The following is a 25,508-nucleotide window of genomic DNA, read 5'->3' as shown; positions in this document are numbered from 1 at the left end:
AGTCCCATCTTAGGTGTAGAAATTACTTAAAAAAATAAAATCTTTTTAAAAAATGGATGCTTAGGCTGTTTCCATATCTTGGCTATTGTCAATAATGCTGCTATGAATATGTGGGTGCAGATATCTTTTCAAATTAGTGTTTTCACTTTCTTGAGATAAATACTGGATCAGAAGTGGAGTTACTGGATTAATTGGTAGTTCTGTTGTTTAATAATTTCCTGAAAAAATTATTTTTTAATTGCACCAAGAATCATAAAATACCTAGGAATAAACCTAACCAAAGATGTAAGAGATCTGTATGCTGAAAGCTATAGAAAGCTTATGAAGGAAATTGAAGAAGATACAAAGAAATGGAAAAACATTCTGTGCCCATGGATTGGAAGAATATATATTGTTAAAATGTCCATACTACCCAAAGCTATCTACACATTCAACGCAATCCCAATCAAAATTGCACCAGCATTCTTCTCGAAGCTAGGACAAGCAATCCTAAAATTTGTATGGAACCACAAAAGACCCCAAATAGCCAAAGTAATATTGAAGAAGAAGACCAAAGCGGGAGGCATAACAATCCCAGACTTTAGCCTCTACTACAGAGCTGTAATCATCAAGACAGTATGGTATTGGCACAAAAACAGACGCATAGACCAATGGAATAGAATAGAGACTCCAGAATCGGACCCACAAAAGTATGGCCAACTAATCTTTGACAAAGCAGGAAAGAATATCCAATGAAAAAAAGTCTCTTTAACAAATGGTGCTAGGAGAACTGGACAGCAACGTGCAGAAGAATGAAATCAGACCACTTTCTTACACCATTCACAAAAATAAACTCAAAATGGATGCAGGACCTGAATGTGAGACAGGAAACCATCAAAACCCTAGAGGAGAAAGCAGGAAAAAACCTCTCTGACCTGAGCCACAGCCATTTCTTACTTGACACATCTCCAAAGGCAAGGGAATTAAAAGCAAAAATGAACTGTTGGGATCTCATCAAGATAAAAAGCTTCTTTACTGCAAAGGAAACAATCAACAAAACTAAAAGACAACACTTGTTATTTCTTGTCTTTTTGACATTGGCCATTCTGACAGGTGTGAGGTGACCTCTCATTGTGATTTTTGATTTGCATTTCTCTGATGTAGGTACTCTTGCTACTAGCTGAGATAAGTCCTGGGCTTGATTTTCCACAAACTGAGGACTTGTTCTAAATCGAACACAGTGTCATACCCAGATAATTGTGACGAATTCCTGCACTTTAGAAGTCGAGAGGACTCAGTTAAGAGAGGAAAGTAAATAGAATATTACCTGACCAGGTAGAGTGGTGGTATTAGATACTGAGAGAAGAGTGGGGGCTCCTTCTAGGTTCAAATTTTAGCCCTCCACCCACTAACTGTATGACTGCGGGCAACTAACTTAATCTTTCTAAGCCTCAGATTCTCCATCTGTGAATGGTAGTTACTAGTACGTAACTTGCAGCATCATTATTATGTTTAAATAAAATGCTTAGCACAGTGCCTGGCAAATAGTAAGAGCTAAGTAAATATTGTTTTTAAGTAGGAAAAATACAGATTTGTGGGTTCCTTGGGTATTTCATTTTATTGCTGTCTCTGTTGATGACAACTCTACTTTCTTGGTTGCTCAGGACAAAAAGTTTGGAGTCATTCTTGGCTCCCTTTTTCCCTTTCATCTCCCATATCTAATCTATGTTGGGAAATCTTAATTCTACTGAGAAAATTTTTTACTAATGTTTATTTATTTTTAAGAGAGAGAGACAGAATGTGAGTGGGGGAGGGGCAGAGAGAGAGGGAGACACAGAATCCAAAGCAGGCTCCAGGCTCTGAGATGTCAGCACAGAGCCCAACACAGGGCTCGAACTCATGAACCATGAGATTGTGACCTAGTAGAAGTCAGACACTTAACTGACTGAGACACCCAGGCGCCTCTGTTAACTCTACTTATAAAACATATCTAGAATCTGACTACTTCTCAGCTCATCCACTGCCAACACCTGTTCCAAGCCACTATAAATTTTAGACTAGATTACCACATTAGCCTCCAACCCGGTTTGTTTCATCCTTACCCTCATGTCAGGTCAGGTCACTGCGCTTAAAACCCTTTATGACTCCCCATGTTTCTGTGAAGTAAAAGTATACTTCACAGCATTGACGGCAGCCTTGTGAGGTGCTGTCTGATATGCCCGACGCCCACTCTGCTCTGCTCTCTGATCTCTTGCACACCCTCCCTCTCCAGCCACACTGGCCTCTTGCAGGCATTCTCCTGCCACAAGGTCTTGGCTGCAGTCTGCCTGGAATGCTCTTCCCCAGATACCTGCAAATTTGACTCCTGCTCAACTTGTTATCTTTTTTTTTTAGGTTTATTTTTGAGAGAGAGAGAGAGAACGGGGGAGGGGCAGAGAGAAGGGGAGACGCAGAATCCAAAGCAGGCTCCAGGCTCCGAGCTGTCAGCACAGAGCTTGACGTGGGGCTCGAACTCATGAACCATGAGATCATGACCTGAGCCGAAATTGAATGCTTAACTGACTGAGCCACCCAGGTGCCCCTCAAGTTGTTATCTTCTTAAATGAGGCCCACCTTGACCTCCCTATTTCAAATCATGTCTTTCACTACCGCTGCCCATCCCCTCCTCGAGTTATGCAGAAGAAATTTATCCAGCCCTGCTACAAATGGTTCTCAACTACTCTCATCTTACGACTGATTAGAGCAGACCTCCTTCCTTCTGGAGAGTTCCAACATTCTGGCTTTGGACTCAGGTCAATGAATCCAAGTGCTTATAGTCAGTGGCTTTTACAGCAAAATGCTGGCCATGATATATGTTGTACTCGAATAAGTAGAAATAAACATAGGAGAACATTTCTCAAGAGGGACTTTTAATACATAGATATGTCTTGACATTTGAGAAGAATCCACTTTTATTGTTACATAATTTAAATCTAGTTTAAAAAAATTTTTTAATGTTTGTTTATTTTTGAGAGAGAGAGAGAGAGAGAGAGAGAGAGCACGAGCGGGGGAGGGGCAGAGAGAGAAGGAGACACAGAATCCGAAGCAGGGTCCAGGCTCCGAGCTTATCAGCACAGAGCCCGACGTGGGGCTCAAACCCATGAATTGCAAGATCATGACCTGAGCCGAAGTCGGACACCTAATCGACTGAGCCACCCAGGTGCCCTGAATTTAAATCTAGTTTTATACCCAGTGTTCATAATTTGGCTTTTCAGGAAATGAAAACACCTATTATACTTAAATAGATGAATTAGTCTTTCCTATTATAATCTTATGTATTGTCTCTCCCAAGTAGACATATAAAAAATCATATAATAAGGTTAAAGTTCCTTTATTCTGATAATGTACACTCCTACTTCACACATTATTGTTTCTGTTCCCTAAAGGTTTTGAATGAGCAATATCAAACAAATAGGCCTAGAAGTGAGCAGGAAAATCCTTCATCTCAGAGAAGAAGGGACCAATAAGAAAAGAGTCTCTGGATTTGAGACCATGCACCGCCCGCACAACTCCTCCATTTTGTTGTTGAAGAACTACAGACCTAGCAAGTGTAAGTGGCTTGCATGATCTCACTCGGTTGACCATAAGCTGATCCTGGAGGCCAAGCCTCTTGAAGGCTAGTGGAGTTATGTCTTCGTTGTCCCAGACCAATTTGAAAACAATTTGGGGGTAATTATGCAGCTGTCCAGATTTTTTTTTTCTTAGCACGAGCTAATACATTGAGGGAAAACCAGGCCAGGCCACCATTACACCAGGACTCTGCCATGTATAATGAGATTTGATTTGAAAATATGCAGCATCCTCTTCTGTGAAGTTTGAGTACTTGCCCTGGCAATTCACCCTCTGGCATTAACTCACTTGTCACAAAGTATTAACTGCCTGTTCTTATGTGTGCATATGTGGTTGTCTCTTAGGATCTAATGAGGAAGAGCTAGGTCACAGAAGAGTGGGATGGGCTCATGTTCAAGAGTGAAGAGACAACAGAGACCTTGTCAGGTGAAATTACTGGAATGGAATGGTATCACCATAGTAACCAAGTTGGGGCTTTTCGGGCATTTTGGGGCTGAGGACTTCTGAGGAGTCCAACTTTCCTGCTTATCCCCAAGATGTTCCCAATGCCAGGTTGCCAGTGACACTTGGTCTCTCTTCTCCCTGCCCCCACTCTCCAGTCCTCAATAATCACAAAAATAAAGTTTTAGCCATGTTTGTTCATTGCACTTATTTTGAATTGTTTTATACACTTATTTTAAATAAGGAATAAATCAATGGTAACTCAGGTCATCAATACAGGATAGCACAGAACTGAAAATATGTTTATTCCTGACATTGCCATGTGCGCTAGGAGTCCATTTGTAGAGTAATTGCAGAGATTTGCAACTGTTTATATAGCGTTTGAAATCTTAGCCTTCTACTCCCGTGGGACCATCATAGTCAGACTGTTTATGTCTCTCATCAGTTGAATGAGAGTCACTTTATTATCCTAAATGTGAGCTCCCTTCCATCTTGCCCTATTTCCTGTTAACCAACCTTTACCAAGAGATTGGAAGTGACACGGAGGAGACTGGGGATCTTCAGAATAAGTCTATTGCCACTAACGTACAGAGATTTTGTAGGCTGTTCTATGTTTTCAGGGGGAAAAAAAAGCAAACGTATTCTAAGAATCAAAAATGTTCAGCAAACTTAGTCATGTGTGCACCAAATTAAAGGAGAAAGCATAGCATATTTCTGTTTTATAATTCACTGTCCCAGGGCCTTAGATATTTGGAATGCAGACTGTGCCCTGTTGGCAGGGATTTGGAATCAATTGACAGTGTGTGATATGATAACACATGTTCTGGATCAGTGGCAGGGGAATGTTTGGAGCTGTAATTCTGTCTCCCCATTAGCAGGAAGCCTTGCTAAACTCACAGCTGGAGAAGCGCCTAAAAAGAACTAGGCTGTGTGTGTGTGTGTGTGTGTGTGTGTGTGTGTGTTTATAAAGGCAACACAAAACCCAGCCCCAGCGATAAATGCTAAATGAAGGCCATCAAAAATGAAATGGTACTTTCATCGCATGGATAAACTTGTATCTAGTCAAGATGACTACCTTTCTCAGCTAGAAGTGTTGCTCTATACCTTTGTACATCTGGGCTTAATGATACAGGTGATGTTTAACAACAGTAGAGAAAGAAAACAACCGTGGACCCAGTAGTCACAAGAAGAAAAGTAAATGGAAAGTGTTCCTTTTAATGAGGCACGAGGGGAGGTATACAATATGCAGACGATATGAGTTGAAACCTGATATCCCTGAGGCATGAGGTAGAAGCTGACTCTTGGCCCTGGCGGACCAAACATTGAGGAAACATGTAAGTGCGTGTAAGTGCAAGCATTTAGCTAGCACAACTCAGCAGGCTTCACAAAGCCAAATGCTAAGATTAGGCAAGAACGATCAAATGGTGTTCTTTGAAAAGATTTAAGTTATTTATTTACTCACGGAGATCAGCAGAAAGAACAATTTATGTAACGTAACCCTACTTTCATATTTTTATTTTTTTTAAGTCTTTAGTGTTCTGTACCTTTCTATTGCCTTACTACCTAGACACATCGTCTCTCTTGCAATTTTCCTGAATGAATGCATGCATGAATGAGTGATTAAGTGGTCATTTGATTTAAAATATTAAGACTACAAAAATCATTGAGGCAATCATGGCCAATTTTGGTGTTTTTAGACTATTTCACTAATTCACAACATGATCAATTTAATTAGGGCTGGCTTATAGATTACCAAAAATCTGGAAAGAGCCAAAATGGTTAAATGATCAAGATAAAATCATAGCTTCAAATAGAAAAAAAAGATTATGATTTTACCAACTCTTCTTCAAAATTAGAACTATAAGAATTTATGAAATAATCGATTTAGAATTATAGTTTAAAAACACACTGGCTAATTTTGCAATCTTTTTGTTTGTTTTTTTGTTGTCGTTTTGCTTTGTTTTGTCTTTTAGAGTGAAGCCCTTATCTCCAGGGCAAGTATTTATAAAGCATTTCTCAGTTGGCAAAGCACTTCTGCACATATTTTATCTAATCCTCTCAGCCTCTTACCTTTTTGTTCTGAGATAAAATCTGGGCTTCTTCAGAGGTGATCTGAAGTATTTGGTCTTAATAATTGAGCAACATTTTCCCGTAGTCTTGCCTTCATTACATCAACTTCCTCTGACAACTGGAGACTGTCTTAGCCATTTCCTGCTCAGAACCCTGCTCCCTTTGAGACACTGGCCTGTGTACCAGCTTCTTGTTTCAGGGACCTCTTTAGTTATCTGCTCACTGAAAAAGCAGAGGAAAATCCAGTCATTGATCCCCTTTCCCATTTAGGTAACCAACACCCGCTGCCCCGTGCCCACCTTCTCTTTGATGACCTGCTCTATGGTCTTCCTGTTAAACCACGTGCCAGTTTTTCTCCTCACAACTGAAAATTTAAAATCATTCAATAGAAAAATGCATAAACAAATGGCTTATGATCATGGCTTCCCATGGGCCTTTTAGTTTGTGTTTAAACTGACAAAGCTCATCCCTGACCCTGGCACTTACACCCCTTCCAAGTGGAGCTGCACTCTTTCATGAACCCCCATTCTGCCCACGTGAGACACTATCTTCTACGCCTTCCTGCTTTCATTGCCTAGAAATCCCTTCTTTTTCAACCTTATGTGTGTGTGCTTTTTTCTTTTTACAGTGTTTAAAAAAACCCATTTATATGCTTTTTATTGTACCGATTCTATCATGAGTATCTTTGCCATTTCCACATTTGTGGATTTATTTGGGCTGTTTCCATTTTGGAACCATTAAATAACATGGCCGTATCTTACAAAATTATCTTTTATTTAAAATTATTTTCTCAAAATACATTTCAAAGGTTATGGTCATTTTTATGGCTCTTATTCTGTATTTGGGCTGCCTTTAAGAAAAAGTATCAACTCATCCCATCCCTGACAATGTAAAATGTTGGTTTCTTTGAATCTTGCCCAAACTGGGTTTTTATAATGATCTGTTTTTTTGTGGGGTGCTTTGTTGTTATTGTTGTTAATTTAATCATTATAAAATGATACTGCACAGTTATCTTAATCTGTGCTTCTTAAGTGAGGCTGATCTATTAATATAAAATATGACCAAGGTAATTTTTTATATATAGCAAAAATAATTTCTAAGGGGAGTGGGATTGGTCCTTCCTTCACATCTATTGGGCTGACTCAAAAGAATTTGCCTACGTGTTGGTAGGGGAAAAACTCTTGTTTGCTATTTAGCAAAATAACTGCCACTGCTATAGTGTAGATACTTCTTCCTCCACACACAGATGATTGCCAAAGTCTCTTATCCAATTTAGTAACCTCCGACCCTCCAAGTAATTGACCTACAACTTCCAGTTTGATGTGCTGCTTGTGGAGGAAACTGCATATGTGTTCTGTACCTTTCTGTAAGTATGTAAATATATATTGCAGAAGGGCACAGAGCCAGCTAGGACCAGAACCTCAGTCTTATGAGTCCTGGGCAGTGCTCTCGCACCTCTCACTACTTTCTGGGGATCCAGATCTCTAGAAGAGCTGCTGGCTGACGTTGGAGGTTTTCTGCACAGCCTTCTGGCTACAGTTGTGGAAACCACGGCTTGAGGTTCGCGCCCCCGCTGTTTGTGATTCTGCCCCTTTGCCTCCTGCCGGTCGGAGTCCTCAGGCTTCATAGCTGCACTCCAGTTGAAGATGTTTCTGCTGTTACCTCCAAGCTATTGTTGGCCGCTGACTTGCCTCAGGTTGTGTCCCGAGCCGTGCCTTCTGTTTGCCTCCCCCTTGGTTTCTCTTTCTGAGCCACAGGGCCTGCTGTCCTGTAAGGGCTGCCGCGACCAGCCAGGGGCCTGGGAGGGTTGTGAGTTGCACTACACGAGTGGAGGGCCCCCCGATCATGTGTCTGCAGCTTCTTTCCCGAGCAAGGTGCACAGGGTGCCTCCGTTTAGCATGATGCAGGGTCAGATGTCATGTTTGGTACTCTGTGTGAGTGTATTTTTCAATGATGCAGCAGTGTTCCTTTCAAGTCCTTTAGAGTGTACTTTATTCTCTTCTTCCAACCTTCCAACACACACACACACACACACACACACACACACACACACACACTGAATGTAGTCTGTGATGCAGCAAAATGTCGTGGTTACTAGCATACAAGCGCACATTCTGGAGCCAGACAGCCCCGGTTTGAATTCTGACTCCGCCACTTAGCGCTGTGACCTTGGGAAGTTACTTCACCTCTGCCTGTGTAAGTAAGTGTTTGCTCCTATTATTATTATTTCTTGAAAGGGGAGGGAGATCATACAAAAGTAAACAGATCAGAACTTACTCAAGATGTTCCCTTTTCAATTAGTGGTCAGCTTTACTTTGCAGCTGAAGGAAGAGTAAGAAAGCCCTGTATTGGCTCAGGAGCCTGGAATTTAAACATGTGTCTAAATGGAAGAACTGATGGGGCGCCTGGGTGGCTCAGTTGGTTAAGTGTCCGACTTCGGCTTAGGTCATGAGCTCACAGTTGGTGAGTTCGAGCCCCACATCAGGCTCTGTGCTGACAGCTCAGAGCCTGGAGCCTGCTTCAGATTCTTTGTCTCCCTCGCTCTCTGCCCCTCCCCCACTCAGGCACATGCACTCTCTCTCTCTCTTTCAAAAAAGAATAAATGTAAGAAAAAAAAATTAAAAATAAATAAATACATAGACGAACTGAAATGGGGGTATTTTCACAGTATGAGGGCTTTTGTTTCACATTGGCCTGGCAGTAAAGGTAACTTGGCAGAAGCCTTCTATGAGCCATTGCCTGAGCTTCTCTCTTGAGTGCCCATCCAGACTCTTAGGTTTTACCTTCTTCCGGTTCTTATTTTGTTTCTCTTAATATAGGAAACAAGAGCAATAACAAAACATTATGTGGCATTTACTATGTGCCAGACACTCTTCTCCAGGCTCACATAGACTCATTTCTCTGCCACAACTTGTGAGGTAGATGGTTATCATCTCTGTTTTACAAATGACAGACTAAGGCACAGAGAGGTTAAATAACTTACTCCAGACCCCATAGATAGGACATTAGATTTTACCGACTGTATGCTTTGCTAAGTGGTCCCACACTGGCAAATCAGGTGTGTACCTAAGGAAAGAACAGATCTCCCCTTTACTACTTCTTCTCCATAATATCTGGTCCCCTGCTGCTGACTGGGCAACTTTTGATTTGAACTTTAAATGCCAAACTTAACATGATTGTAATCTGAAAGCATGCAAGTTCAGGAAGCTGTGAAGTTGCTTTACTCAGTGGATTTTGAAATAGTAAGAAATGACAACCAAAAAAGCTCAGGCTTCTTGCTTCCAAGCTATCAGGTCGGGACAGAAAATCATATAATGTTAGGCATGGAAAGGGTCTTAAAGATCATATTGTTTAATGGCTTCATTTTACAGGTAAGAAAACAGGTGCAGGGAGGTGAAGTGCTTTGTTCAGGTCGTGAAGCATATTTTCCAAAATTGCAGTTAGAATGCTCAGGTGAGTGAATCATATAAGTATTGTTGAAAAAGTACTACTATTAAGATTATATCTCACTGTGGAAAGTGGTATATGGTATTAGTTTGGGGAGCTTCCTCAGCCAACATGGGTTCATATAACTTAATTCATATAATATATCAAGGTTACTTTACCTAGATAGACTCATTTCCATGACCTAGAATGCCATTATTTCTGGAACTATGACACATTCAATGACTAGACGTTGGCTATTCGGTATTGACATCCTCTTAACAATTTGTTAGATTTTTGATGCCATGATGGCCTTTATTTTCAGCGTCTCTAATTTCAGTGCATTTTGCATACATTTCTAATGCTCACCAATAGTACAAAAGTGATCATAACTACCCTCCCAATCACTTGAAGGTATAAAGATAGTATTGCTCTGGTGGTCAAGGACATGGATTCCAGAGACAGACGCCTGGGCTTAGATTTCAGCTCTGTACCTTTACTGATTTGTGGCCTTGGGCAACTAAGTTGTACCTTACCTATCTGTGCCTCAATTTCTCCATCTGTAAAATAGGGATAATAATAATACCCACCTCATTGGGTTGTTGGAAGGATTAAATGACTTAATATATGCAAAGGACTTAGGATAGGGCTTGGCAGGTCATAAGCACTATAGGAGGGTTATCTTTCATTATTTCTAAGAAAGGAAGTTGAGTTACAAGGAATCACTTCAGACTGTGAAATACAGCTGAAAAAGTACTTACTATTTCTGCTTCTCAGATTAAGGGGGTGTCCTGGCTTTATAGTTTAAGTCCTTAAAAAATATTTTTCCAAGATCATCAAGAAATTGACTCGACTTACAGAAGTGCAATTCTTGCCAACCTTCTGAAGTCCAGTCATGTCTTTTCAAAAACAACAAGGAAGGAAAAAAACTCGGCAAGGAAGAGAAAAATAAATCCTACTTATCGGTCTGCATTTTGACTTCCCAAGTAGAAGATTTTAATAAGTATAAACAATTAAATAAGTTAATGCAGCCACTATTTTAGAAGTTTATACAAATAACTTTCCCAAATACACTATAAGCAAGCAAGTAAGTACAAAAGTCAGAAGGATAAGAACTGCATCTCCAAAAGTGTGGAGGCTCAAAAGTAAAATGACAGGTTTTACTGGATTTCATATTGATCTTAATTTATTACCTGGAGGGTGTGTAGGTGGGGTATGTTTTGCATCTATATGTAGCAATAGTAATTTATTTTTAATGACTATAGTTGGGCTTTTGTAGATTGTTCTAACTTTCCTACAACAATCTGAAAATAAGAAGTAGAATTAAAACATGAAAAAAGTGGAAGCTTCCAAGTGAGTTCTTGCTCCTTCATCTTTAGAGACACTATGGTACAATGGAATTAGAGTCCAATTTTAACTCTGCATTAACAATTTACTTCTCTCAATCTTACTGTTTAACATGTAAAATGGGGACAATAAGACTAATCCTGTTGTGTTTTTAAAAAATGCAGGGGCGCCTGGGTGGCTCAGTCGGTTAAGCGTCTGATTTCAGCTCAGGTCACGATCTCGCGGTCTGTGAGTTCGAGCCCCGCGTCGGGCTCTGGGCTGATGGCTCAGAGCCTGGAGCCTGCTTCCGATTCTGTGTCTCCCTCTCTCTCTGCTCCTCCCCCCATTCATGCTCTGTCTCTCTCTGTCTCAAAAAAATAAAATAAACGTTAAAAAAAATTTTTTTTTAAAAATAAGAAATGCATGTAAAGTTGGTGCCCAGTGACTGTTCATTCTACCTTCTTCTCAGACATAAGAAATAATATTTTGATTGGAAAAAGGTCCTCCGTCCAGGAGGACACAAAATAGGCGCGGGGTTTGGCCATCCGTCCGTGCCTTTGTGGAATCAGAATAAGACTCTTCTCACTGTGGGCATCCTCGAGCCAGAGCGTGGCTTGGTGAATCAGAGAGCTGATGTCAGTCCCTATTCCTTGGCTCTTTATACACAACCTTATGTAGCAGCCCTATGTAAATGATGAGAAGGAGCCAGATGTGGGACAATGAGACAAAGAGCTTCCCACATGGAAGAAACAGCAAGTGTGAAGGCCCTGAGATGGGGGTCAAGTCTGGTAGGTTTGGGGAATGCAAAAGCCCCTGGGCTGAAGAACAGTTATCAAGGGGAAGACTGGTAGAAGATGCGGTTAGAAAGGCGAGGAGGAGCCAGATCTCACTTCCTGCAGGACAAGGAAAGGAGTTCAGATTTTATTCTAAGCTTCTAGGAAACCACTGCAGGGTTTTGTACATAATCTGCTTTTTTTTTTTTTTAATTTTTATAACTCCTCAGAGTGATCCTCCATTTGTTAGATGGAATGCTGCCAGATGAATTCTGTTTTTAAAAGATCATTTTGGCTGTTGGAAAACCAGATGTAAGGGGAGAGAGTGGAAGCAGAGAAACCAGTAGAAGGCAATGGTAGGAGTCTATGTGAGGGATGAGGCACTCCTACATCGGGGTAGTGGTTCAGAAAGGATAAGTATGAGGAATGTTCTGGAGGTGGCACGACTTGTTGCTAGATTTAAGGGTATAAAGAAAATATGGACTAAGGGTGACACTTTGGCTTTTGGCTTGAGCAACTGGGTAGATGCTACAGCAACGTACTTGAAGTTAGGAAGACTAGGGATGTGCAGCTTTGGATGGGTAGAAGCAAGTAGGACATGTTAGGTTTGAGATGCTTATTCAACATTCAGGTGGAGATGACAAGTAGGCAGCTGGGAATATGAATGTGGACTTCAGGTTAAGCCTAAAATTCTAACTTGGGACTCATTAGCTTATAGATATTTAAAGACTTGGGGCTGGATGAGTTTATCCAGAAAGAGAGAGTATAAAGAGCATCCAGGACCAAGCCCTAGAGTACTCTTACTTTTAGAGGTTGAACAGAGAGGCAAGAGGCTGCAAAGCAGACTGAGGAGGTATGGGGAAGATCTCACAGTACTTAGAGCTGTATGTCACACGTGTCACGAGTGCCATCCACATAGACCTAATGTGATGTATCTGGTGATGGCACTGTCCTTTGGAGAATAAACTAGTATGCTAAGTGATAAGCACCGTTTCTTGGGGCCATCAAAAAGAAAGGTAGCTTTCTTCCTCAGGCTTGCCTGCTGGCTGCAAATCTCTGGGCATTATGTTTATAGTCCAGGAGGAAAAAGGACACAGAGTAAAAGGACTGTATTAGCTGAGTCTATTCCTTTTCATCATGAAAGCAATAGCTTTCTTTGGAGCCATGTTAGTAGAGGCCTGCCTGTATCTCATTGACCAGAACTAAGCCGAATAACCATGCCAAGTCACAATGTAGACTACTGGGAAGGTAACTACTTTTTTGTTTTGTTTACTTTTTTTTTGTTTTTCACTCATGTATCATATTTAATATCATTTAATCATATTTAAACCTTTAGCATAACCACATCCAAGGCATCCTGTATAAATCACAGTCTAACCTATCTTTAAAAATTTTGTCTTTAATTTCTTAAAAATTTATTAATTAAAAACTTTATCATTTTTACTTTAATTTGTATACAGTGAAATGTATCCTTTTCATTGTACAATCTTATGGGTTTTGAAAAAAAATGGAGAGAAAGATGACTATTTTTAACTATGAATACTGATGCTTGGTATTTTCATAATGGTAAAGGACCATTGTTTAACACAACAGAGTCGTTTGAGAAAGGAGAGAAACTTTATCCAGTGCACCTAATCGAGGCTTCTTGAGATGAATGGAATAAATGGATAAATGGAATAAAGTTAGCATATGCTGGGTCCCCTTAAGGGGACAATTTGCATCTTAAAGGTACCTGACCAAAACCATTAGGTTTCTGCTTTCAAGAGCCATCCCTCTGGGCATTTCTTCCCAGGGAAGATGAGGCTCGGATCCTAGCAATGATGGTAGTGGTTGTTTCATGAAACCCTTGGTTTTATTGTTGTGACTGGGGTGAAGCCCAAAATAGATAGATAGCAAACAGCTGTTACATGTACATTTTCATTAAACATTCCCATTTCCAGCATGTCTGAGTTATAAAGGATCAGGGATAATGAATAGGTAATTAAAATAATTGAATATCAGTATCAAATTTACCATATTCAAGAAAGGTCTGGCATGTCCCCACAATGTGCATGCAAGATAATATCATTACTAGCATTTATTAACACATATACTAGATGCTTACCATATAGTATCTCTTTCAGTCTTTACAACCCACCATGTGACCTGGTGTGTTGAATCTTCTCTAGACTAGAGACAGGTGATTTGGACTTGATGCTTCACTGTCAGTTTTATGTAGAATGTGTTGAGATGTAACTCACATTTATAGACTTGCTTGGTTTTCATCTATACTCATTAAGAAAAAAAAACAAGAGTGCAGTTAAGTCCAAAGCATGGTCAACATCTTGTATATCTTAAAATGAGTGTAGATTTAGTCAATTTTAGGTGTGTGTGTGTGTGTGGGGTGGGGGGTTCTTAAGTTTATTTAATGTTTTAGTAATTTCTATACCCAAGATGGGGCTTGAACTCACAACCTCAAGATCAAGAGTTGCATGCTCTTTGGACTGAATTAGCCAGGCGCTCCTAGGTGTGTGTGTATGTGTTTTATTTTTTAATTTTTTTAAGTTTATTTATTTATTCTGAGGGAGACAGAGTGCAAGTGGGGGAGGGGTAGAGAGAGAAGGAGAATCTCAAGCAGGCTTTATGCAGTCAGTGCACAGAGCCCAATGTGGGGTGTGAATTCATGAAACCATGCAATCATGACCTGAGTGGAAATCAAGAGTCAGGTGCTCAACCGACTGAGCCATCCAGCTACCCCCTAGGTAGATGTGTGTGTGTGTGTGCGCATGTGTTTAAATTAACTTATATGGATCTAACTTAAAATTGATAAACTCCCCCAATGTTTATAGCAGCACTAACAACAATAGCCAAATTATGGAAAGAGCCCAAATATCCATCTACTGATGAATGGATAAGTAAGATTTGGTATATATATATATATATATATATATATATATATATATATATATATACACACATATATATATATACATATATATACGTGTATATATATATATATATATATACACACACACACACACAATGGAATATTACTTGATCAAAAGGAATGAAATCTTGCCATTTTCCACAATGTGGATGGAACTAGAATAATTATGCTAAGTAAAATAAATCAGTCAGAGAAATACAAATATATGATTTCACTCATGTGGAATTTAAGAAATAAAATATATGAACATAGGGAAAGGGGAGGAAAAATAAGATAAAAACAAAGCGGGAGGCAAACCATAAGAGATGTTTAAATACAGAGAACAAACTGAGGGTTGCTCAAGGGGGTGTAGGGTGGGGGGATGGGGATAGCGGGGCACTTGTTGTGATGAGCACTGGGTATTATATGTAAGTGGAGAATCACTAAATTCTATTCCTGAAGCCATTATTATACTGTATGTCAACTAACTTGGATTTAAATAAAAGAAAACAATTTTTTTTAAGTTTTGGCGATCTAATATTCAACATGGAGACCAGAGTTAATAATATTCTACTGTATATTTGAAATTTGTTAGGAGAGTAGATTTTCACACATACAAAGGTAGCTATGGGAGGTGATAGATGTATTCATGTACTTGATAGTGGTAATCACTTCACAATGTATAATTAAATCATCACATTTTACACTTAAAAAAAATGGTAAACTCTAGTAAGGTATCTCCTCAGTGCCTCTTCCATGCTTAGTTTTGTGTTTATAATTCGCATATTGAGTTAATTCATGTTTCCATTAATTTTTTTTTCTTTAGTTAACATTATTTATACATACTTCTCCATAACTTTGCTACTATAACTTGGATATTTCTCATCCTTTCTGGGCTTCAGTTTCTCTTTCTGTAAAATGATGCAGTTGTGCTATTATTTAATAGCCAAATTTTTCCAACTCTAATATTCTGTGACAAAAGAATATTTATTACCTGCAGGCAAATAATGGCATCAATGACACAGGAGTCTTCTTTGGAGAAGAAGTTTACTTCAAAACATGGATGCTACTTAATGGGCCATAACTTTCCTGTTGTTCATGAGTCAGCATGAAAAATACCTCCAGAGAAGGCTAAGTAGGTCAGATTTATCTAAGAAGACAGCTGTGTAATCCTGTATCCCTCTCCAACCCCATGGCACTGCAGATACATGCTTCTGGCTTTTTGAACAACAGTCAAATAGCATTACCCACTTTGTAAAGTCCACAAGATCACAACTTGAAAATCAAGCTGGCCTTCAAAAAGTTTCAGTACGAGAACAAAATAGAGCTGTTTTTTTTAATAATGGTCCACAGCAATTTTCCTCTTTTAAGTCATTTTCATTGATTGTGTGATACTGGTTATTGTGGGAAAGACTTTTAGTAAAAAAGTAAGATAGTTTAAAAATTAGCAATAAGAAAAAAAATAGTAAAAAAGTTTGTACCATGACTTTTTATTAAACTTGTTTCATGAAACCTGTTTCATGTTCATCGATGTTTGCTTGTTTTCCATTCTAAGTCATGAGAGGACTTAAAAACACATATTGTAAATAAATAGGCCAATGACAGAATATTCATTTAAAAACAAACTTTGAAGGTGAGTTACTGTCTCCTTGGGCTCTGGCAAGTATTTTTTGACAGAAGACAGCCCCTTAACACAGAGGAGAATCTTCAGAGCTCAAGGGGAAATACAAACCTAGAGAAATAAAACGAAGAAAAAAAAAAAAAGACTCATTAGGATGGGACTGGCGATCCTTGCTACAGAAAGGGAGATGCTGGCAGGGAACACGGGAAAAAGACAAGGAACTGAGAAAATACTGGGGTCTTGAAGTTGGATAAGGCAAAGTGACTTTTTCCTTGGGAGAAAAGGATCCATGATTGATTTAGTTCTTCTTTGGCATCCCTCCTGCTATTTTGACCACTGCTTTGCCATTGTCTAGACTGTAAGGCACCAGAAACAATTAAATAGAGGATCAATGTAAACAGACAGGTGTGCCCCAGTCACTTCTCCTTATTCTGCACTGCTCAAATTCTCTGAATTTCACACAAACTACTCTGGAAGCAGCAAACTAGTTAAAAAAAACCTTAAGACTGCCAATACTTCCAGCTTATGCAAAGCGATTCCTGAATAAAACCTTTGTTTGTGGTACCGTTGGCAAAGGCATGATATTAAACTTAAACGGGATCTCAGATATTAGACGTACTTTTTGGTTATAGGCATCAAATAATGGGGCTAGAAAATACATTTTCAGGTATTATGTATATTACCCAGTTAATGTTAGAAACAGGCAACCGACCTCGACCTCAACCATGTTTCCGAGGAGGCTGGCTGAATTTTGCAGTATGAATCCTAAGGGAGTATTTGCAGGGTCTTTGCAGCTATAAATGCCCTAGGAAGAGGCTTCCCCACCTGTCACAACCTGGGCCGTCTCCTCGGAGGCTGCCAGGCGCACCACCGCCACGCCTCGCTGAGGTCAGCCTCTCGGGTCTTGGGAGAGCTCTTTTTATTTTAAATTACAGACTTTGCAGCCACCGGATATCCTCGCTGCATAACTGGCAGTAGCCATGTGGCTGCACTAGCGTTTCCTGACAACCACTGCATTATTTCCACTAATATCCTGTCTGAGGCCTCTGGCCCGGCGACTCCTCACTCCCACCCTCGCCCCCCCAACACCGCCCTCCTCCCTCGTGGGTAATAACCCGACTGTGCCAGCGTGCCCAAACAAAGAGGAAACCACCCGAAAGTTCCTCAAATCGCACTTGGCGACAGTGGCCTGGTAGTCTCTCCCGACAGCTCTAAGAGACCCCGTCACAGCCGCAGACAGTGCCTGGGGACCGCAGATTTGGGAAGGACGCCGCGGGGCGCTGTGGGGCGGGCCCGCAGCCGTGTGGTCCGCGCCCGGGCGGGGCGCCCAGGGCCGCAGCATTCGCATTGTCCACGTTCCCCCGCGCCCCGCCGCGTTCCGTCCCTCCCTATCTGTGGCGCACACGCGCGCAGAGCGAGCGGCGCGCCCGGGGCCGGAGCTGCAGCAGCTGCGGCGGCAGCGGCGGCGGCTGCGGCGGGGGCGGGGCGGGGGCGGGGGCGGCGCGGGGCGGGGCGGGGCGGGGCGGCGCGGGGGCGGGCCCGGGGCGAGGCAGCCCCGGCGCCAGCGAGCGAACAGCGAGCGCGGCGAGCACCCGAGAGGAGCGCGAGCACCAGCATGGCGGGGCTCCGACGCCCGCAGCCGGGCTGCTACTGCCGCACCGCCGCGGCCGTGAACCTCCTGCTGGGCGTCTTCCAGGTCCTCCTGCCCTGCTGTCGCCCGGGAGGGGCTCAGGGACAAGGTCAGCCTTGCGCCGCTGTGCTCGCTCTCCTTCTCCACCCCGCCCCCCCTTCTCTTTCTTTTAGGGAACTGCTGAAATCTATAAGAGGGCCAGGGGAGGAAGGGGAAAGGGGCAGGAGGAGGAAGGAAAGCGGTTGCAATTCTCGGCTGATAACATTTTCTAACCACAGCGTCCCCTCCCGCGCCCCCCGCCCTCAGACAAACGGAAAGCTGGGCAGTCGCGGAGCTTGGGGACAGCGGCGCGGACCGCTAGCCGCACGCGCCCCGGAGCCTTTGTGCGCGGGCCCCGGGCGCCCCGGGCGCAGCCCCCGCTTTGTGTGGCGCGCGCTGGGGCCCCGCCGCGGCCCGGCTTCCTGCAGCTTTGTTCCTCGAGCTTGGCCGCCCAGGACCCATCCTGCAGACGCCAGCCCCAGATGCTGCGGGATGCGGAGCGCCGAGCGGCCCGCCGGGTGGCTAGCCCCCTGCGTCCCCCCCACCCCGCCCAGCACAAGAACCCCGACCTTGCACGCTCCCTACTCTCTGTCAGAGGGGCCGCCCGCTTGCACCCCGTCCATTGTGTTCTTGTCCTCGGGTGGCCTCCGCTTGGAGAAGGAAAGGGTGACTTGTTTTGGTGAGGCGAGTGCACGGGGGCATGATAGGGAAACAGGAAGCGTTTCTTTTCCGTGCATTAAAATGCGGTGTATTTTTTGGTGTTCGTGCAGCGATTGAGCCCTTGCAGAACGTGGTGGAGCTGTGGCAGGCAGAAGAAGGGGAACTCCTGCTGCCCACTCAGGTGAGGACGACCAGGTGACAGGGCTGGTGTGGGTGTGCGAGGGAGGACAGGCCGTCGGCCCCCCAGCGGCACAGGCGCTCGGGCCACTTTGCAAGGCAAATAAACGGTCGGGCCGAGCCTGAACACCTGGCAGCGGTGGCCTTCCCAGCCTCCTCCCGCGCCATGTGACAGGGCGTGAGTCACGCCCGCCCCAAGTTCAGGAGGTGGGAGCCCAGGCCACCTCAGCAGGGCCGAGGCCAGCGGCAGCCTTGTGGAGGGGAAGGGCGGGCCCCTCGGCGGGCTGTAGACCTGGGTGCGCGAGGGACGTGTGCCCTGTTCCCTAAGTGAGCTGGAGCTGTGTGTGCCTGAGGACAACAGGAATATTGATTTCACAAGTGTTAGTGAGTGGCACTTGCCATTAGCGTTAAGTAGCTTTGCGATGAAGATGTGACTTTAAAAGATTGTAGTCTTGGATTTTTTCCAAGGGCCTTTAATTCGTGTTAGATACACCCTCTTAACAACTTGAATTTCAGGTTTTGGGGGTTTCTCCCCCATATGATACAATGATTGCATGTGGAAAAATAATTACTAGCATTTCATTGAGAATATGTGGCATCATATGTAGATACGGTCCTGCAAAGCATTGTGTGAAGGTTTAATTTTAACATTTGAGTGCAGATGTACACATTTTAATATATTGTTGACTGCTTTACAGCAGCAGCAGTAGTGACCCCAAATACTGTTTTTTGGGGGGTGTTGAATTATAAGGGAATATTCAGCTTGCGTGTGGTAGTTTTTAAGATGTTCATTAATTCCCACATTGGTGACAGCACTTAATTCTATGTTGTCTCTGGTGGCTGTTTGGAAAAACAGGATGTCTAGCTATAAGTTCCCTGAAGAACTGTGCTGTTTTGCATTTCAGTTTCTCCCTCCTATGTGAAGCATTAGAGTGCTGGTTTTGAGATATTCAGAATATTCCCCTTTACCAGGGCTAATGAATAACAGCTTCAAGGCGGAGAGGTGATTTTTAGAGGAAAATTTTCTTGGACCTTCCCTGAAGGCCTGCAAGCTGAATGAGACCAGTCCTTTGAGAAGAAGCCTTATCGGGATGGGGAGCAAATAGTCTGTCCTTCTCTTAAAAGTCTATTCCCAAATGGATTTTTTTTTTCTGATTATAAATAACAGATGTGTATTGGGAGGGTTTGGAAAATACATAAAGATGAAAAGAACTAAATAGAAATTGTTCATGATTCTACTGAAAGATCCACATTTAAAATTTGATGTTTTTACTTTTTAAAAATAGTTATATTTGTGTATCTCAGGGGTGTTCAAAAGCAGCATTAACGACACTGTGGGGTGGAGAATTCTGTGTTGTGGGGGCTATAGGATGTCAAGCAGTGAGAGCATCTCTGTCTTTACCAACTAGATGCCAGTGGCACTTTCTCCTCCCTCTTCCCCCCAGTTGTGAGAGCTAAAAATGTCCCCAGACATTGCAAAATGTCCCTGGGGAGCAAAACTGCCCGGGTTGAGAAGCACTGGTGTATATCCATATGCATTTGCATTTTTACTCAATTGTAGCCTGTACCCTCTTACTGGTTAGTGTTGGAAGCCAACCCAGACAGAAAGGAAAGTAAATTATAGACTCTGATTTGTTGGAGCATTAGTTGAAGATTTAGTCACTGTGCTCAGAGATGGAAATGTCAAGGCTTGTGATAGGATTAATGATATTATTTATAGCCATGAAAGTTATTTTATAAAAGTCTTAATTTTTGGTTTTGTTTTGTTTATATGGATAATACAGTTTGCTTTGGTAAAAAAAAAAGTCACAATTTAGAAGCTGTCTTTCTGGACTACTCAGTATAGAAGCATTTATAACTAAACTATTTTAATCAAAGCTATAATGAAAGTGAAACTGGTGTTCAAAATAATTTTCTAAATACTTCGTTTCTGTCTATATGTGTATCTTTTAGAGACTGTTTTACCCTGCACATACCTGGGTGGGGGTGAGGATATATATGGATCTATATTATTTATCTAAACTGCACGTTTATATGCATATCTCTCTAAACTGCATATATGTAATATATACACATATAAACCGCAGTGAGTTCTGAAGACAGTTATTTTTAGAGAATTCTCTTCAAAGTATTTTGACTACCCCCCCCCCCAAAAAGCTCCCTCGTGTGTCATGGAGTCAGCTGAAAAGAGAGTATTTATAGGTGTTTTTTAAATTTGAGGGTTTCTCCTTAATTAATTTCTAGGTTGGGTTCCTTTCACTCAGAAGACTCCGAGGCAGCTTCAGAAGCTAAGATTTGTCAGTGATAGGTGAAATGGGAGCACCAGAAGATGTGGCATTACAGAATTGAATATTAACATTTACCACCACTAATTATTTATAGTTGTTTATTTTTGAAATGTTTTCTGGTGATTGGGTCGTCTTTTTTTTTTTTTTTTTTCCTTTTTCTAATGGGTCTTTAAGTGATCAAGAACTAGAAGAGTGCATCATTAATAAAAACAAATATAACAATTGAATTAGTATCATCTTCCAAATTCTGTCCAGGGTTCCAGGATTTGACTCCCGGTTCCATCCCTTTTCACCCCTCGTCCTCAGTTTCCTCACCTGCAAAATGGGGGTAATAGCAGTGTTGATCTCAGAGGATTTTGCGAGGATTAAAAGTATCTTGAACTTAGTAAGCTCTTCATATATGTTACCTATTATTTTGTCAGTATCTCAGCTGACTCCTAGATTTGGTCTCTGGAGAGCATGGGACAGCTTTCCTACTTTGAAGGGCTTGAACCAGTGCAGATAACTCAGTCCTGTATGTTCTCTGCAGTTGTATAGATACATAATATTATTCATATCTTTTTGTTAGATGCTGTTTTATGTGGTAGGATATTTTGGTGTAGGAACATAAAAAACTCTATCCCTGGTGATGATGAGAAGGAAGAAAAAAACGCGGTTTTATTCTTAGATTTACAGAATTTTCCCCCTCTTCTAGCTTTACCCCTCCTTCAACACACTGAATCCAAAGTGGTGATGGTTAGGAACCAAAAAATGTTTTCATTAGCTTATTATCAAGAAGAAATTGCCAGTGTGCCAAGATACTGCTTTGTGCACCTTCCTACTTCGCCTTCAAGTAAAATCCCGCTGATCCCCTTGACCTGCTCTGGCCCTCGGGGCCTTCCGCAATCTGACCTCGTGTGTTGCTCCAGTCAGTCATCTAGGATGCTCGCTACAGCCTGACCCTTGGCAGAGGAGGCCCCACATGTATCTGTTGAATGGAAGGACGAATGCTGTTGCCCTGCTGTTCCCAAAGAGCCAGTCCTTCTAGACTTCTAACTAGGCAGCAGCACTGTCATTTCTCTCCTTTTGAGTTTCTTAGGTGTCTGCAGTTTTTCCTTTGCCTTGGGGGTGCCTTCTTGCCGTAACTGGATTTCCCATAAGAGGGTTTGGGCTTTTGAGCTTGGTGGGCCCATTGTGGCCCCATGGTTCTGCATACAGAAGGCATTCAGTGGCTAGCCCATGAGTTCTTCCTAGGGGAGGAGAGGCAGTTACCAGTGTGTTGTCCTGTTTATGAGGTTAGTTTCGAAGACGGCAGGTGTAATGCCTTAAGCTTTGATTTCCTATTATTGTGTTGTCGTTGTTTTGTATCAGTTCTAGTAGAAAGAAGGGAATCTAGAATTTGTTCTAATGCATTCAGCCTTTGCTGAGAAGAGAAGTCTCGCTCCTAACCCCCCCTAGCTAGGTTTGGGACACAGACATTGGTGCTGAGTGAGAACAGCTGTTACCTGATACAGAATCATGTTGGTCTGTTTGTGGGGGGTGGGGGGGGGGTGGGCTCAGTGCTTTTCTGGCCTTGTTTGTTCATCTAGCAGACGCTTAGCATGGGCCTGACCCAGTTAGGCCCCTGGGATACAGTGATGAATAAGAAAGAGTCTCTGCCTTTAAAAAACTCATGTCTTACCCCTTTAGTCTGAGGGTATAGATAACGGAAACTAGTAGAAAGTGAAACGGGAAATGGTACATTGAATATCTGAATTCTTTATTATCTCAGGTACTGTGTTATGTAATAGCATCTTGCTCCAGTCAGTGAATCATTGACTGGTATTTAGAAATCTTTTTGTCATAGAGATTTATTTTGGGCTTAATCTGCTTCCACTATCAACATAAAAAAAATAATAGCTGACATGGGTTGAATATCACTGGCATTGTTTAAGCACTTTATGAGTTATTAATACTCATGGTAATACATGAAAAACTGTGAAGTGTTGTGACTTGATTTTTACAGATGAGGAAATTGAGGCCCAGAGTCATTAAATAATTTGCCCAAGGCTATATGAAAGCAGGAGTGGTGTGATTTGAACCCAGGTGGTGTTTAGGGTTAAAGCCTGTGCTCTGTGTGAGTTTTAGCAGTCTGACCAGGAAAAGTGTTGTGATAAAGTTCCTGTGTCTGAGAGAGATACTTTCATATTCTGTTTTGAGTTAGAAAAATTTGCTTAATGAAGTCTTTAAAAATAATCAATAGTCATATCCGCTAGTATTTTTTACATTTTTGCTTAAAAATTTTTTTTATTGGGGCACCTGGGTGGCCCAGTCAGTTAAGGGTCTGACTTTGGCCTAGGTCATGATCTAACTGTTCTGGAGTTCAAGCCCTCCATCGGGCTCTGTGCTGACAGCTCAGAGCCTCGAGCCTGTTTCAGATTCTGTGTCTCCCTTTCTCTCTCTCTCTGCCCCTCACCCGCTCACACTCTGTCTCTCTGTCTCACAAAAATAAATAAACATTAAAAACATTTTTTTAAAAAGCATTACAACTTTTTATTGGGGTATAATTGACATACAACATTATATTAGTTTCAGGTGTACAACATAACAGTAAGTCTAGTTACCATCTGTCACCATACACAATTATAAAAACATTTTTTTTGTCTTGTGATAAGAACTTTTTTAAGGTTTACTCTGAATAACTTTCAAATATGCAGTGCAGTGTTACTAACTAGCCATCATGCTGTACATTACATCCCCAGAGACTCACTTATTTTATTACTGGAAGTTTGTACCTTTTGACCTTCTTCACCCGTTTTGCACCCCACCCCCTGCCAGCAATTACCAGTCTATTGTCTGTATCTATGAATTTGGTATTTGTTTTTGTTTTTTAAATTCTGTATTTGAGAATGACCATAAAGTATTTGTCTTTCTCTGTTTGATTTATTTCACTTAGCATGATGCCGTAACAGTCCATCCGTGTTGTCACAAGTGGTGCAATTTTGTGTGTGTGTTTTTTTAATGGCTGAATAGTATTTCATTATGTGTATATATATATATATATATATATATATATTTATATGCATGTACACATATATCTGCATACACACACAAACCACCACATCATTATCCATTCATCTATCAATGGATAGATGTTTACATGTCTTGGCTATTGTAAATAATGCTGTTGGGTATAGATACTTTTTCAAATTAGTGTTTCCGTTTTCTTCAGATCAATACCCAGAAGGGCAATTGTTAGATCAATTTTTAATTTTTTGAGCAATTTCCGTCCGGTTCTCCACAGTGGCTGCACCAGTTGGCATTCCCACCAACAGAGCAGGAGGGTTCTCTTTTCTCCACATCCTCACCAACAGTTTTTATTTCTTGTCTTTTTGATAATGGCCATTCTAGCAGGTGTAAGGTATATATCCATTAGCATTTAAGAACCAGCTAGACGGTACTTAGCTCTGCAGACGTTTGTTGAGTGCGTACTGTGGGCCAAGCACTGGTCTATGTGCTGTGGGTGTCACGCTGAACAAAAACTACTGCCCTTGTGGAGCTTCCAGTCTACAGGAGGCATATAGATAGTAGATAAGGAGTAGAATAAATTGTCACTTATTTAGTCTGTTAGGAAGGCATCAGTGCTTTGTGGTGGCAGACTGGAGAAGATTCAGGTGATGGGAACTGGAGTTTTAATTTAAGTCAAGGTAGATCCCTTTGAGAAGGGATATATTTGACATTTGAACCAACCCTTGAAAGCAGTGGGAGATTTAGAATAGCTAGTGCAAGGGCCCTGAGGCACTGCTAAAGGATGGGGTGGGGGAATTACAGGATTTGGTTCCTGCCCTTTGAGAGCCTGGTGGTGTTGGGGAGATAAGGCTGGTAATACCCTGAGATAACATTCAAGTGCTGAAATGTAGGAACTGAGAGGAGAGAGGAAGAACAGTGTGTATTGGAGGGGTCTGTTAAAGCTTAAGGGTGGGAGGGCACTTGGAGAGCTGCATTAGCAAAGGTGTGAATGGGGCCTTGTCTAGACCCTTACATGGGTGACAGTTCAGTGTTTTTAAAGTCGATGCTTTGAATTGGAGCCCAGAGCGCTTGATGAAGTGTGGCTGTAGAGATTGAGATGGCTATGGCAAAGTCAATTGACAGTTGCTCAGTTACAGGTTAAGGAGCTTGGAGTACATCTGACTAGCAGTTAGGGAGTCGTGGAAGGCTCTCGAGCAGAGATTAACGCAATGCCATTGGATGCTGGGTCCATACCATGCGGGTGGTAAGTCATGATTGATGTTGAAGAAAATTGGTCTTGCAGTGGCACACGGGATGGGTTGGAGACAGCAGTCTGTTTTTTGTTTTTTGTTCTTTTTTTGGTAATGTTTTTATTTATTATTTTGAGAGGGAGGGAGGGAGAGAGAGAGAGAGAGGGAGAGAATGAGTGGGGGAGGGGCAGAGAGAGGGAGACACAGAATCGGAAGCAGGCTCCAGGATCCAAACTGTCAGCACAGAGCCTGACGCAGGGCTCAAACCCATGGACTGCGAGATCATGACCTGAGCCGAAATCGGACGCTTCACTGACTGAGCCACCCAGGTGCCCCTGGAGTCTTAAACA

The 25,508-nt window shown here is 42.0% G+C and overlaps 1 protein-coding gene and 2 long non-coding RNA genes across 6 annotated transcripts in view; 2 read left to right on the top strand and 1 right to left on the bottom strand.

The window, feature by feature from the left end:
* The first annotated feature begins 3,137 nt into the window (after window positions 1-3,137).
* LOC111560032 lies at window positions 3,138-4,235 on the top strand. The gene is made up of 3 exons (XR_002741485.2): window positions 3,138-3,178; window positions 3,405-3,568; window positions 3,933-4,235. It is a non-coding gene; the product is annotated as an uncharacterized LOC111560032 (long non-coding RNA).
* Window positions 4,236-4,350: 115 nt separating this feature from the next.
* LOC109498928 lies at window positions 4,351-17,535 on the bottom strand. Its single transcript, XR_002155967.3, has 4 exons — window positions 17,323-17,535; window positions 15,521-16,258; window positions 13,726-13,886; window positions 4,351-6,321 (listed from the first exon to the last, which is right to left on the bottom strand). It is a non-coding gene; the product is annotated as an uncharacterized LOC109498928 (long non-coding RNA).
* Window positions 17,536-17,680: 145 nt separating this feature from the next.
* The window catches only part of TMEM131L (transmembrane 131 like), a 171,047-nt gene continuing 163,219 nt past the window's right edge, over window positions 17,681-25,508 (top strand). For 2 of the 4 annotated variants that reach the window (XM_045055764.1, XM_023252754.2), the window contains exons 1-2: window positions 17,681-17,886; window positions 18,587-18,657. In XM_045055764.1, the coding sequence (XP_044911699.1) occupies window positions 17,763-17,886; window positions 18,587-18,657 (195 nt within the window). In that variant the 5' untranslated portion in view covers window positions 17,681-17,762. The remainder of the gene's footprint in view (window positions 17,887-18,586; window positions 18,658-25,508) is intronic. The other 2 variants (XM_045055763.1, XM_045055762.1) reach the window with 1 other exon arrangement.

This window comes from Felis catus, chromosome B1, assembly GCF_018350175.1.
Source record: "Felis catus isolate Fca126 chromosome B1, F.catus_Fca126_mat1.0, whole genome shotgun sequence".
In the NCBI taxonomy this organism is placed as follows: domain Eukaryota; kingdom Metazoa; phylum Chordata; class Mammalia; order Carnivora; family Felidae; genus Felis; species Felis catus.
Note: the sequence above shows the minus strand (reverse complement) of the source record. Positions and strands in the feature narration are given on the sequence as shown.